This window comes from Heteronotia binoei, chromosome 8 (genome assembly GCF_032191835.1).
Source record: "Heteronotia binoei isolate CCM8104 ecotype False Entrance Well chromosome 8, APGP_CSIRO_Hbin_v1, whole genome shotgun sequence".
Taxonomy (NCBI): Eukaryota; Metazoa; Chordata; class Lepidosauria; order Squamata; family Gekkonidae; genus Heteronotia; species Heteronotia binoei.
Genome location: NC_083230.1, coordinates 81,592,887 through 81,606,987, shown reverse-complemented (window position 1 = coordinate 81,606,987; position 14,101 = coordinate 81,592,887). Strand labels below are relative to the sequence as shown.

The window sequence follows — 14,101 nt, the reverse complement described above, 5'->3', positions numbered from 1 at the left end:
ACTGCCACAGGAGGTGGTGGCAGCTACAGGCATAGACAGCTTCAAGAGAGGATTGGATATACATATGGAGCAGAGATCCATCAGTGGGGGCACAATGGGAGGGCTTCTAGTGTCCTGGCCCCATTGGTGGACCTCCTGATGGTACCTGGGTTTTTTGGCCACTGTGTGATACAGAGTGTTGGACTGGATGGGCCATTGGCCTGATCCAAAAAGGTTTCTCTTATGTTCTTATGGATTTTACATAAAAGCCAGTATGGAAACTGAGCTTTCAAATGATCAGGGGGAAACAGTGCACAACCTTTTGAGGGCTTATTTAGAAGTGAACCTCTCACCAAACTGTCCACCACACCACCGCTCCCTCATGCCAACTCCCCCACACATCTCTCACAGCCATCACCTCTCACTGCCCTCAAGAAAACTCCTGGCAGATGTCATGTAAGATACACCAACACTACAAGGAGGAAGCAACTTAGAAATGCAGCAAAGAAATTTGCAAATAGTATTTACATATAGTAGCAAAGCATGGTTATCAAGCTAGTATTATATATAGAAACTGAATTGCAGCAAGAAGCAGAAACCAGCAGTAGGGATTTGTATTCATATATCCATGTTCAGAAATTTCTCCATAGACCTGTAAATTTTCTGTTATGTCTTGTGTGGAGAAACGCCATCTTAGTTAATGGTGGTGCTTGGTTGGGAGGGAACATGAAACTGCTAAGGCAGGCTTTGTGGCCTAGCCTTCCCTTCACTCCCTCCTCCCTTCCAGAGTTAAACCATCAACTCTAGGGGGAAAGCCTCCTAGAGGGGAAGGAAGTTCTTTTGTTTTATTGGAGTGAGGCGGGAAAAGGTCAGTTCTCGGCTGCCCCTCAAGGAGAGAGGTTGTCAGTCTGTGAGCTCCTGACTGTGGGAGAGGCCTTCTCAAGAGGGAGAGGACCCCAAGCAGTCAGACCGAGGAAGTCATCCACAAGGCAGGGCAAGTTTAGACCAGGGATGGGAGGATGCGTTTAAATCCACCTTTTATTTGTCATTCTGGTTGCTGTTCGGGTGCTGTGCTAAACTGTTACATGCAACTGCTTTTGTTTTGTTTTTTTTTCCTCTTCTAATTAAATATTTTTACTGTTTTGAATGCTGGCAGTCAAACTTTGTACCACATAGATCCCCAACCGCTTTAGACCACGCTGCTTTATGAAGGGGGCCCCTGGGGAAAGGGGGAAGGCATGTAGTTGGATAAGGTGCCAACCCTCCAGGGGTTCCCCGAAGAAGTGCTGTGGTCTCTGTGATACTCAAGTACAGGGTGGCAGAGGACCTTGAGGCCTAGCCTCAGAGCTGGAGAGGGGAATTGGGAGTCCTGTTCCTCTCAATCCGAACCCCTAGACTGAGCAGGTGGTGGCAGCGAGCCCAAGTGGCCGGAGGAGAAATAGCTCCCTTCAAAAAGGGGAACGGGGTCTGGTAGGCAAACCAGGGCCGTTCCGTAACATCTTGTTTCTCATTATGAGCTGTAAGCCTGCATGAAGACTCCTCAGCATTTTACAGTGCCATTGTAAGTAGAGCTATTCTGTTCTAAGTCTGTTGACCTCAATGGATTTATAATCTACTGGATCACTGTTATCTACCTGTACTGTTATCTACATGTTTGTTGACTTTCTCAAAAATTTCCAAAAGCTTAGCTATGTAGGACTTCCCTTTGCAGAAAGCCATGCTGAGTCTCCCTTAGCAAGCTTTGTTTCTTTGTGCGCCTAATAATTCTATCTTTGATTAGTTTCTATTAAAACAGATAGGCTAGCTGGCTTGTAGGAGGATGTAAGTCTTTTTAAGGATGGCACCAAAAAAATCAAGCAACAATGAATTTCATGAAGATCAGGATTTGGGGGGAAACAGAGAACTCAATGCCTGTTATGGACATAACTTATAGAAAGTTTAGTACTTTGTGGAGAAATAAATACTGGGTTGTTGTCAAAATATGTGTTCATGATTAAGTTTCCTATAGGATAGAAAATTAGTGGCCCAGCTTCCTCCTGGAGGGGATGGAAAGTGCCATCAAATTGTAGCTGGTTAACCTTACAGGGTTTTCAAGGCAAGAGATGATAAGCAGAAGTTGCCCCTGCCTGCCTCTCTGAAACAACCCTGGACTTACTTGGTAGTCTTCAATCCAAATACAAACTAAGATTCACCCTGCATAGCTTCTGAGATCTGACACAATCGGGCTACTGCCCAATCCAGGTCAGGGAAGCTTTCCCTGAAGTCTTTAGAATTTTATAAATATAGGTCAGATACACAGTATGGATATTATTATTGGTTATTAAGCTTGACTTCATTAGATAAATATAATCCATTACAACTGCTTTTATTTCTTGCTGTTACAATTGCAGATGGGATAGAGAGCTGGGCTAACTCTCAAGGTAATAAAGACTTGGTAGGGAGCTGTAACTTACTAAAGCTATATAGCCTGCCCTAGTTTAACATCTGTTAGGCACATTTAAGTAACAGGGACAGAGGATTTCCATTTTACCAGTTTCTTTTGTTATTCCTTGCTTCACTCTGGTGTTGTGCTAAAAGCATGCTTGTAAACATTTTCTTTTTAATAAATTCTTTAAACTTTTGATTCTGGAAGTGGTTCTCTGTACCACATAGACCAAGGGTGTCAAATGTCCAGCCCGCAGGCCACACCCAGCTCACCCAGGGCTTTAAACAGGCCCACGAGGCTCCTTAAACCCCTCTTCTCCCCCTTCTGTCCTCACCTTTTGAAGCTCCAAGGCTGACAAAGTACCCTGCTCTTTCAGTTCCTGGCTCTTTCTGCCTCGTCTTTGGTGGCTGCAGCAGGAAGCAAAGCTTGCAAGGAAGATGTGGAATTGATTTTCTATTAAGGTCTCTATGCCCAGATAGATAGGACCCAGAGACGCTAATGGAAAATCCATTAATCGTTTTCCTTGCAACTTTGTCTGCAATATATTTTAATAGAGTGGAGATAGTTTCACTTAAGCGTTCCTATAGCCAGTTGAAACTCATGCTTCCTGGAGTTGTGTCCTTGCAAATAACGGGTTGATGCTTTGAGCCAGCTTGTCTCTGCTGAATGGACCTGACCTAGTGAGTACTCTAACCTGGGAACCCACAGCCAAAGAGGGACATTACACTGGAGTGCCATTGCCAATCTGAGAAGAGCCCCCCCCCCGGGGGGGAGGAGAAACTTGCAATGCCATTTCATTGTTTTCCCAGGCTCAAAGCATTTAATATTGTTAGTTTCTACTGTGATCTTTGTGCTTTTTCGTGATGTTTTATTTTAAAAATTGCATTGCCAAATCCCATTACTCCCGCACCTTTCCATTTTAAACAAAATATTGCAAGAGTTTTAAGCATGTTTGTATTTTGTTAAAAATATATTTAATTGCATTTGTGTCCTTTATAAAGTTTATATCTCTGCTACTTCACATTACATTTTATGACACACATGGCCTGGCCCCACAAGTCCCAGCTGTGTCAGATCCAGCCCTCGTAACAAATGAGTTTGACACCCCTGACATAGACCCTCATTGTTTTGGACATGCTGTTTTAAAAGGGAGCCCCAGGAGGGGGAAGACAAGCAGTTAGCAACTGGCTATTCCCCCAGGGGCGCACAAGGCAAGGCATTAATCTTTCCCTACCCAGCTTGCTGGGGGGAAAGTGTAGATGACTGGAAAAGGCAATGGCAAAACGGTAAAAAGATAGCCCCTGTGTAAGCACCAGTCATTTCCGGCTCTGGGGTGATGTCACATCACGTTTTCACAGCAGACTTCTTTTAGGGTGGTTTGCCATTGCCTTCCCCAGTCATCTACACTTTCCCTCTAGCAAACTTGATTCTCATTTTACCAACTTCGGAAGGTGGAAGGCTGAGTCAACTTTGAGCTGGCTACCTGACCCAGCTTCTGCCGGGATCAAACTCAGGTCGTGAGCAGAGAGCTCGGACTGCAGTACTTCAGCTTTACCACTCTGCACCATGGGGCTCCTTAGGCAATGGCAAACCACCCCGAAAAAAGTCTGCCGAGAAAAAGTTGTGATGCAACGTCACCCCAGAGTCGGAAACAACTGGTGCTTGCACAGGGGACTATCTTTACCATTTTATGTTAACCAGGTGCTGGGCTAGCAGGAGACACTGAGGCAAGGCCTCGGAGCTTGGAAGAGGAGCTGAGGGTCTGAGTCCCTTCAGGGGGAAATTCCTATATTGATCAGGTGGCAGTGGCAGCTACTCAAGAGTAAAGGAAAAGCCCCTCCAGAGAATTGGCTACCCCAAGTAGGGCAAGGCAGAAACAGGGCCTACAGACCAGAGCATGCACATTCTGCCACAATTTGCTGCCCCATAATTTGCATAATTTAATGTCCAATTGTGAAATAATATACATGTACAAAGCTACTTCATAGGTGCTTTCCTTTGTTTTGTGTTCATTTTTAATCTTTCTGGTGTGTATCCTCTGCTTGCAATGTTCTGTGATCTAAATTCCATCTCTTGGTTGGGGATGTGGAAGGGAAAATCTGGTGGGTGCAACAGAGTGTTGGATTGGATGTCCTTTTGGTGACTTCTAGCTTTCTCACTCTATAACTCTAATAGCAGGAACCAATGCAGATCAAGAGAAACAAACTTGTAATACCATGTAAAACATGGTCTGTCCCAAGAACAACAGCCTAGACAGAAGACAGTATAACAAGGTCACATTGCACCAGCTGAGCTGTGTATAGACTGCCAAACACCTGGCTTTCATTCCACTCGTCTCGTGTTCAGTCACATGAATTCAAATTCACCTAAAATAAGCAACAAAAAACCAGAAAGTGCTAAAAGACACCCTGGAGGAAGTGTGTGAAGATCATTTTCTATTTGGGAATGAGAGGTGATAATTCTCAGCAAAATGTCTCTGGTGGACCATTACCTTAAACATGACATTTTCCTTGCATAAAACCAATGTCTCACCAGTATATCTAAGGATCAATGATAAAGATCCTTTGTAAAGAAATTTTCAGCTGCTTCATATGTAATCTTGGCTTATAGGCCCAGGGGCAAATTTCAGATTCATGCATGCACACTTCACCTTAAGATGATCTTTAGGGCTTAGGCAAGCAAGACCCTTTCTTCTTATGACTGCAGCTGAGCTGACCCATGTGCATTGGACCCACTTCACATGAAAAGCTGCCATGCCTCACCATATACAACTGGTAAGCTAGGATTGCATGCATGCTGGACCCATTTTGGGGCCAAAATCCATTATATGAATGAATGATGAACAAATTAATAGGTTTTCTGAACTGCTGTTTTTTCCAGACAACAGAGGCTAAATCAAATTGTGAGGCTCCTCCCTTCGCCAGTCCTGCCAGCCATCCTTCAACCATCTCACAGGCTCCCCCAGACCTCAGAATGGGAGGTGGGGTTAAACCACTACATTCCTCCCTCTTCCAAGGATGTCTGCTCTTCTCAGAACTGGAGCAGTGCCCTTCTCTCGTCTTCCCTGGCCTTGTCCTTGCCTTTTATAGGTGCCCTTGGTCCTGCCCCTTCTTCCCAGTCATGCAACCATGTTTGCCCTTGGGAGCCTTCCAATATGTTGTGAAGGGGTGCTTTATCCCCTGCCTCCTTACCCATTTTATTCACACAACAACCCTGTGGAGTAGGCCAGGCTGAGAGTTGCTGGCTCAGGGTCACACAAAGAGCTTTGAACCCAGGCCTAACCATCACACCAGCTCTCAGAGTATATGAAGTATTTTGAACACTCTAAAATTACAAGCATCATCATTATTGTTGTTACTTTCAAAAAGAAAAGGGTAATCTGAGTGAACAGCTGTGTTATGCCTGTATTTACTAAAAGTAATGCAGGTGTTTCCAAGAATGAACTGAGTCTGATAGTACAGAATTATGGGTAACAGGGCATGTTCTGTAGATTTCTGTGTGGCCGCATTGTCTGTTTCACAAGTTGCTGATGGTAAAGCCTCTCACACCAGATAAAGTGAGCCACTTCCTGCCCTGGTTTTGGCAGCCTCAGCAGGGAAGAGCAGCAGATTAAGGTGCAAGGGACTGATGCATTCGTAACCCTTTTAGATCCTATCAAAGCCACGCTAGCAGGAAATACTGCGTTCGAAAAGCTTTCCTCTCACTCTGCAGCAATAAGCTTAAGAGTTTCATATGCAGAGTGAACATGAACATATGAAGCTGCCATATACTGAATCAGACCCTTGGTCCATCCAAGTCAGTATTGTCTACTCATACTAGCAGCAGCTCTCCAAGCTAAGGTTTTTCACTCCTGCTTGCCTGAACCCTTTTTAGTTGGAGATGCCAAGGATTGGACCTGGGACCTTCTGCTTACCAAGCTATGCTCTACCACTGAGCCACCATCCTTCTGACTGACTACCAATAATAGATTAATGATTTAAGTTCACTCAATCAATTTGAACGCATAATTAAAAGCTAAATATATAGTCATTACTAAAATACAGTGATTCTGCTGCTATGTGGATATTTCTGCTTAATATCACAGTGAAATGCTTGTAGAATTTCTGTATGCAAGTAGGATTTTTGTTGTTGTTCACACCTTCCACATGCAGTGCAAAAACCCAGAAGGAAATCCATACTACATCCCTTATAGGGAAAGCATTACCTTTGACCAGTTCCTCACTAGCAGTTGCTCTGCCCCGGGATTCTGCTTTCCCCGGCTCAAGCAATCAATTCCCCACCAGTTGCTGTGTGGGTGCATTTTGATCCACATCTCCCTCCAGTTTTCCTTGCAGCTTCTGGAACTCTAAAAAACAAGAGCAGGAAGCCGCAAGGGAAATTGAAGGGAGCCACGGATCAAAATGTGCCTGCTCACCAACTGGTGGGAAATTGATTGCTTGAGCCAGGGAAAGCAGAAGCTTGTGGGCAGAGCAACTGCTAGTGAGGAATCAGCCTTTCTGTTCTCATTCATTACGTCTGTGCTGATTCCTTTCCCAAAAATTAGATTTTGTTTAAAATATTTATATTCCATCTTATCTCCTTGGACTCAGGGCAGCTAACAATGTAAGAAGAAATAGCAAGGGGAGAAAATGTCAGAGCAAGTGTGGCATAGTGCTTTAAAATACTGGATTAGCGTCTGGGAGGTCAGGGTTTGTGCCATGGAGGCTTGCTGGCTGACTTTGGGCCAGTCACAATCTCTCAGCCTCACAGGTTTGTCGTGAGGATAAAATGGAGACCAGAATGATGAAAGCTGCCTTGAGTCTCCATTTGAGGAGAAAGTCAGGGTACAATGAAGTAAATAAGTAAATAAAAATAAAAGAGCAGTCCACTAGCAAAGTAAAAGCAGAACATTGATTAAAAATGCAGCCAAATCTGCCTTTGTAACTGTTGGTGAAACTATCTTGATGCAAAACACATATTGGGCATATATCCTGTGCATCAGAGAGAATGGGGAAAGTGGCACTCCTGATGCCACATGATGAGTTCTCTTCTGTTAACATTTGTGGGTACAAATCTGTAATCTACATGAGTACACTGAAGGTTGGTAACATAGTAGTTTATGGAAGGGTTGTATTTGTTTGGTCTCACTGCTCTAAAGAAAGAATCTTTGTGTGGGTCAGTTTCAAAGCCAATCAAAGATCATTTTAAGGGGCTTCTACTGTAAAATGTATACTGACATAACATCCTTCCCTTTTGTGAACTTTGCAGAGACTGGGGAACTGGATCACTCTGAGAAATATTTCGTTCCCCAGCCCCTAGATTTCCTACCCTTGGTGAAAAGCAAACTAGACATTATACCAGCATAATCTGTGTGTTAGGCTACGGGGTGTTTCTGAATTCTTATAAAGCACCAGAATAGGAGTGTGAAGGAGTACTAAGACCTTTCTTTGCCTACACTTTCCTCTTTTTTCTAATCTCCCCAGAGGGAGATACTTCTTGTTTCAGAGCCCCACAAGAAGAAAAACAGCTCGGGTGGAATCAGTTTGAGGGGGAAGCGGAAAGCAGCAGAAGATTCAGCAGGCCATTCTGTCCTACTAGGTTGTGCTTTAAATCACCCCCTCTGCTGCTTTATCCAAACTCAGTGGTAACTAATGTTCCCTCTAAGCTGAGTTAGTGTGAGATAGCTGAAAGTTTTTTAACCTGCAGCTCACACATTTTTGTCTCGGCTCAGGAAGGGCAAACTAATTTATGTAGTTGCCAAATCACTCACTCACAACTTTAATGCCAGTAGCTCACGAAGTAGAATTTTTGCTCACAAGACTTCCCAGCTTAGAGGGAGCACTGAGGTAAGATCATTTGAATCCTCACATGAGTCTATCGCCATTACATTTACTTCACCCTTGAAGGCAACAGTGGAGAATGTGGGCTGACAGCAAGGAAAGAGCTAAAGAGACTATGCTGCTAATCAGGCCAGAAATACAGGGATGTGGGTAAGAAAAAAAAGAGTGGATCTAGGCCTGAAAAGGAAAGTAGAAAGGGCATCTTCAGAGGTACCCAATACAGCAACCTAAAGTCAGAGGGGAAATAACCACAGGGCTTTCCCTTCAGTGTAAAGTCACAGTTTCTGTACTCTCTCTGTTTAGAATATGGTTTTTACCTGCCAGCACACATGGTAATTCCCAACTGGTAATTCCCAAATTGAATAAATCCCACATTAGCCTTGTGGGGGGTGAGGGGAACTGCCTTGTTCACTGTGACAGACTGTCTTCTTCAGCAGGTAAATGGGGGAGTGTAGCCCTTTTATTGCCTCTTGAACTTTTAGACCGCATTATACCATCAGCTATTACAGCCTTCTGGGGTAGTGGTCAGTACTTTGCAGTCCTTTTTAGTGGCTAGTGAAAACTGATGTTGGCAAACTACTGGTCTGTATGGAAATTATCCTTAGAAACGTCTCCCATTTATATGAAACTTCTAGATGATATCATAAAAGCATTCATCACTATGACTCCTAGCTCTATTGGTCTCCTTTTCATCCAGTCAAGATGTGGTGGTGGATTCCCTGAAAAATACCTGAAGTTGGTAATGAACTGGGCAGCAAATGTGTAGCTTATCCTAGGTGCAATGGAGTTTTTAAAAAAATTATTAAGAAATCCTCTCCCTCCGCCTAACATAGATTATATTGGTTGAGTTGTTGATGGTGTTCATTCAGTTGACTCTATGAAGAACTAGACTGCTGTTCTGGAGGGGGCCATGTTCCCCCCAAGAAGAGTAGATCTGCAGTTTAGGAGTACACAAGGGGTGCGATCACATGAGAGATTTGGCCCGACCTAACCACACCTCCCCTCGAATTTAATGTGCATGATCACTCATGCACATCTGCCCCTGAGTCCCGCCTGTACTTACTTCATTTTAGGACAGGCTGTGACTGAATTAAACAGCTACTGGGAATTTGCTGGTAGCAAATCTTTAAAACACAGGCAGGCTGCATTTCCTGGCTGTTTGAATGGCCAGGGTGCATTATGCAAGCACCCTGTACTTGCAGGAGCAATCTGATTGCTCCTCTTGTCCGTGTGCAGCCCACACCTCTCTTGGCAGCCGGTGAGGCTGTGTGATTGCCACAGCTAGCATCAAAGAAAACCAGCCTTTTCAAAGCTGGGATACTGCTGCGCCAAATTCCCAGTGTGATCCCACACCTAGATTCTAGTTTACATCTGGATTATTGTGTTTTCTGAAGCCAGTGCTTCTTTATTCCAACTTCAACTAGGGGCCTTCTTAGGGGCAAGCAAGATCAGCCCTCTGTTAAGCCTGTACTGCTGATAATTTACCAACCAGGCTATTGCACTCCATGGGGCTGCTCTTGAACACTGTCTAGAAGCTGCCGCTGGTTCAAATTATGGCTGCCCAGCTTCTAACAGGGCTTACCCACTGGGAGTTTATTATATTAAAAAAAAACATTCATTGAAAGTTTCTGGGAAGTTATTGCCCTTAAAGCCCCAAAGACTCTGGAACCAGATAATTCCATATTCTGCATTTAACAGCAGCTCCCTTTGAAGCAGGGGCGGGCCAGCCTGAGCATGCACGGGGAGCGTCTTCGTAGGTGGGAGGCAGCAGGCACGGGGAGTAGGAGGCGGGCGTGGGGAGGAGGCGGTGGGTGCGGGGAGGCGGACAGCATTGGGAGCAAGGAGAGGGAGCACCTCATGGCGCACCTAGGTCAAGTGGCGCCCAAGGCAGCCACCTACTTGGCCTCCTCCCATGCGCCGGCCCTGTGCAGAGGCAGACAACAGCAAAACACTTCTGATAGTCTCTTGCCTTGAAGATCCAAAACAGTCACCATAAGTTGGCGGTATCTTGACTGCACTTTACACCCCACCCCCACCAATGCTGCTTTTTAATATTTGTTTCAAAGTTATTTTATGGTGCTTTATTTAATGATACTAGTTATTTTATGGTGCTTTAAAATATTATAGTTTTGTGTGGGAGGGTTGTCATCTGTCTTCTGAGTCTAGCTGAAACCCAAAGCCGGAATAGAAACCGAGTATACAAACAAATAAACAAAAACAATATTACATTGTGACTCTGAACAAGGGATTATAGCACTTGTTCTCTAGACATCAGAACTTAACATGAAATCCTCAGGGGCAGTTTGACATGACATATTTCCTACATGAACAGTGTATAAAAGAAACTTACACCCCAGCCTTGGAAAGCTCAGAACAGCTTACATGAGACTCCCAGTGGTTTCTCTTGCTGACACTGATCAAGTCCATCAGCTGCAATAAAACTTTTAATACCAGTTGACTGTGCTGCTACTCACACATAGGACTATGACCATGTTTTATTGGCATGGATTGTGACACGGCAGCTGCTAATATCACAGGATCATAGGCTTGCCCAAGTGGTTGGCACCATGAGCAGAAAAATAATTGCAGTAAAAGTTCAGCCTCTGATCAGGGGTGGAAGGAGGGATAATGTATGTGTAAATACTCTTTCCCATGACATCTTAAGAAGTTATAAACACCATTCTGTTGGCTTCCTCCCCGTCCAGCGCACTCTGTCACAGGAGACAACATGGAAGCCATTGCAAAGTTTGACTTCAATGCATCAGGAGAGGATGAGCTGAGTTTCCGAGCTGGGGATGTTCTGAAGGTAAGTGCAACACAAGATCCCACAAAAGATTTTCTGTTTAATACACTAAATTTTCAATTCTTGTGTGGAATGTTATCATAAACTGGAAATATCTCCCAAAAACACGCACACAGTTGAGCATACCAAGCTGATATTTGAAAGAGATAAGGGGCACACAGATGCTTGAGATTAATGAGACAGGAAGTATGAGGCCCAGTGATAGGAAGAAACTACCTCCTCACTCTAACCCCTTTGCTAAAAGAAAACACCAGAATCTATTCCTCTAAAAGGCAGAGCTACTTTATCATTTTGGAAACCTAGTTCCATCAAAACAACTATCAAGCAGAAGTTGTCTTTAATAACATTGCTATTTCAGTGTTGTTGTCCCAGAACAAGAACTGAGTTGCATTACTTTTTGGCAAAAAAAAAAAAGGGGAGAAGAAGATTTTTAAAACCAGCCAGTGGTGAGGCAATTCTAGCCAGTATGCAGCTGCCCAAATCCCCAGAGCTTTGTCAGTTTGGCTTGAGGTTAACAGTGCATGAGTGTTCACTGTAAAATATTGCTATGCAGTCTGCATTTCTTCAAGCAGTGAAAGTTTCCCAAGGTAGTAGTAGAGAATGTGAGCAGCCACATTGGTCCACAGAAAAATCCAAAAGCAAAAGCTGTACAATACCATGTAGGAAGACCAACCAAAACATCACACAACTGGGTGCAAGCTTTCAGGTTCTCTAGAACTTTTCACCAAACTGAAGGTCTTTTTTTAAAAAAAACCATCTATATGTTTGAAAACAAGATGTTTCAGGCCCTGATGAAAAGACCTCTGATCTGCAGGTGGGGTAACTAGTGCACAATTACCGCTACTCTAGGGCAGGGGTGGCCAATGGTAGCTATCCAGATGTTTTTTGCCTACAACTCCCATCGGCCCCAGCCATTGGCCATGCTGGCTGGGGCTGGTGGGAGTTGTAGGCAAAAAACATCTGGATAGCTACCATTGGCCATCCCTGCTCTAGGACATCACAAGGGTAGTGCTACTGGGCTTACAGTACAATCCTAAAATGACCTAAATCCAGTGAATATAGTGGGTGTAGAAGGGTGTAATTCTACTTGGGATTGCTCTTTTTCCTTTGAATGAAAGAGTGTAGGAGGTGTCTTTATTTGCAAATATCCATGCAAAGTAAAAGTGGAGGCAAATATAAGGCTCTCCTATAAGCAGTGTTCCCTCTAAGTGCCACAGTGTTGTGAACAGAAATTCTACCCCGTAAGTGAAAAAGCTAGTAACACTAAAGCTGTGAGCAAGTCTACATATTGGTAGATCTGCCCTGTGATGAGTCATAGAAAACATACTAGCATGTGGGGGGTGCTCTTGTTGCAGGGTTTTTTTAAAAAGTGATACATGACAAACAGCATTACAGGTCAAGTATGACAGAGGAGGAAGAATCACTGTTAGAACCCTGACTAATCTAACAAATAGGAAGTTGCTTAAATGTTATCAACTTGCCCAAGCTACTTATTTATTCAAATATTTATATCCCACTTTTCTCTACAAGGCAGCTTACAAATCCTACTGAAAAGCATAATAGGCATGTGCAAAAAATTGTTTTTTTCAGGCTCCATTGTAGTATATGTGGACAAGTATAGTCACTGGCCCCATTGGCTATAATGGAGAATTGATCTGGGAGGTATCTGGAGGGCTGGGGGGGGGGTTAGGTAGGGGCACCAAATTTGCAGCAAAGCTGCAGTGCCTCCCCTCAGAAACCTCCCCAAATTTCAAAAAGATCAGACCAGGGGGTCCAAGTCTGTGGACCCCAGAAAGAGGTGTCCCCATCCCACATTGTTTCCAATGAGGTTGTGAGCAGAAAGCAGAAATCTGTGAATAGTCTGTTGCAAACATGTGCACCAGCACCCTCTAGTGCAGCTTAGAGGGAACTATGCCTACAAGGTAATTCTTCAGAGAGAAACATGGGCTACAACTTCCCCCTCCCCCAGTTAACTTCAGCTAAAAATTTCTTTCTCAGTGTGTCCTGCAAAATTTCTAACCCCATCCTGCAAAATTCCCTACACATCTACCTACTCTGTTCAGCTGAGTAGGTGTGTCATCTGCTCCAAGTTCTGGTAGGTATCTAATTAAAAAGAAAGAAAGATCCCCAGCTTTTGGGACAGGAGACCATTTACTAATTAGTAGCTCCTACTGATGAAATATCAGCTGACCACTCTGGACTGTTGATGAGATATCTTCCTGGGAAGGGCAAGAGAAAATTCCACCCTCTTTCCTCCCTGATCAGAGCAGACCAGTCGGGTTCAAAAAGCTAAACGAAATGCTGAAGGGGGGGGGGGGGGCGGGAACCTGAAGGGTTTAACAGTCAATAACCAATGGACAAAAAAAGGAGTTGAAGGGAGAAGGGATAGGTGGTTTACAGCAGGGTTTACAACCCCTTGGCTGCAGACTGGTACCGGACCGTGGCCTGTTAGCAACTGGACCGTGGAGCGAGGCAGAGGTGCTGCACTGCTCCTTTCGCCCACCCAGGACCTGAGGCAGAGCAGCCCTGCCACTTCTTCCACCTGCCCAGGACCCAGATGGACAAAAGAGGCAGTGCAGCCTCGTTCCAAATCACCACCTCTTTCATCTGCCCAGGTCCTGGGCAGGCAGTAGGGGCAGTGTGGCAATGACCTTTGCTTACCCCTCATTTAAAAATCCCCATGGGGGGACAGGGATGGAGCATGAGGGAGGTCAGCCTGGGGTGGCAAAAACCCCTGCACCATCCTCCCCCACACACCGGTCCATGGAAAAATTGTCTTCCACAAAACCAGTCCCTGGTGCTAAAAAGGTTGGGAACCACTGGTTTACAGGACTAGGCAGGGAGACCAGTAGGTACTGTAGTGTATGATTTTGACAGTTGGGACAGTTCCTCAATAAAAGCAGTGAATTGCTAAAGCTGTTGTCTTTAAATCTGATTCATTGAAAGAACCAGTATTGTAACCATTAAGTATAATGCACCTCACATCTCTGACAACTGTGTCAGCTACTAGACTACAGTGGAAAACAATATGTGTGCACTTAGAAACTAAATAAACAGAACAAAATTTGAGTCCAG

General features: G+C 44.4%; 1 protein-coding gene across 3 annotated transcripts in view; it reads left to right on the top strand.

Moving 5' to 3' along the window:
* The window catches only part of GRAP2 (GRB2 related adaptor protein 2), a 102,445-nt gene that overhangs the window by 51,410 nt on the left and 36,934 nt on the right, over window positions 1–14,101 (top strand). For all 3 annotated transcript variants that reach the window (XM_060245419.1, XM_060245418.1, XM_060245417.1), the window contains exon 2: window positions 10,929–11,029. In XM_060245419.1, the coding sequence (XP_060101402.1) occupies window positions 10,952–11,029 (78 nt within the window). In that variant the 5' untranslated portion in view covers window positions 10,929–10,951. The remainder of the gene's footprint in view (window positions 1–10,928; window positions 11,030–14,101) is intronic.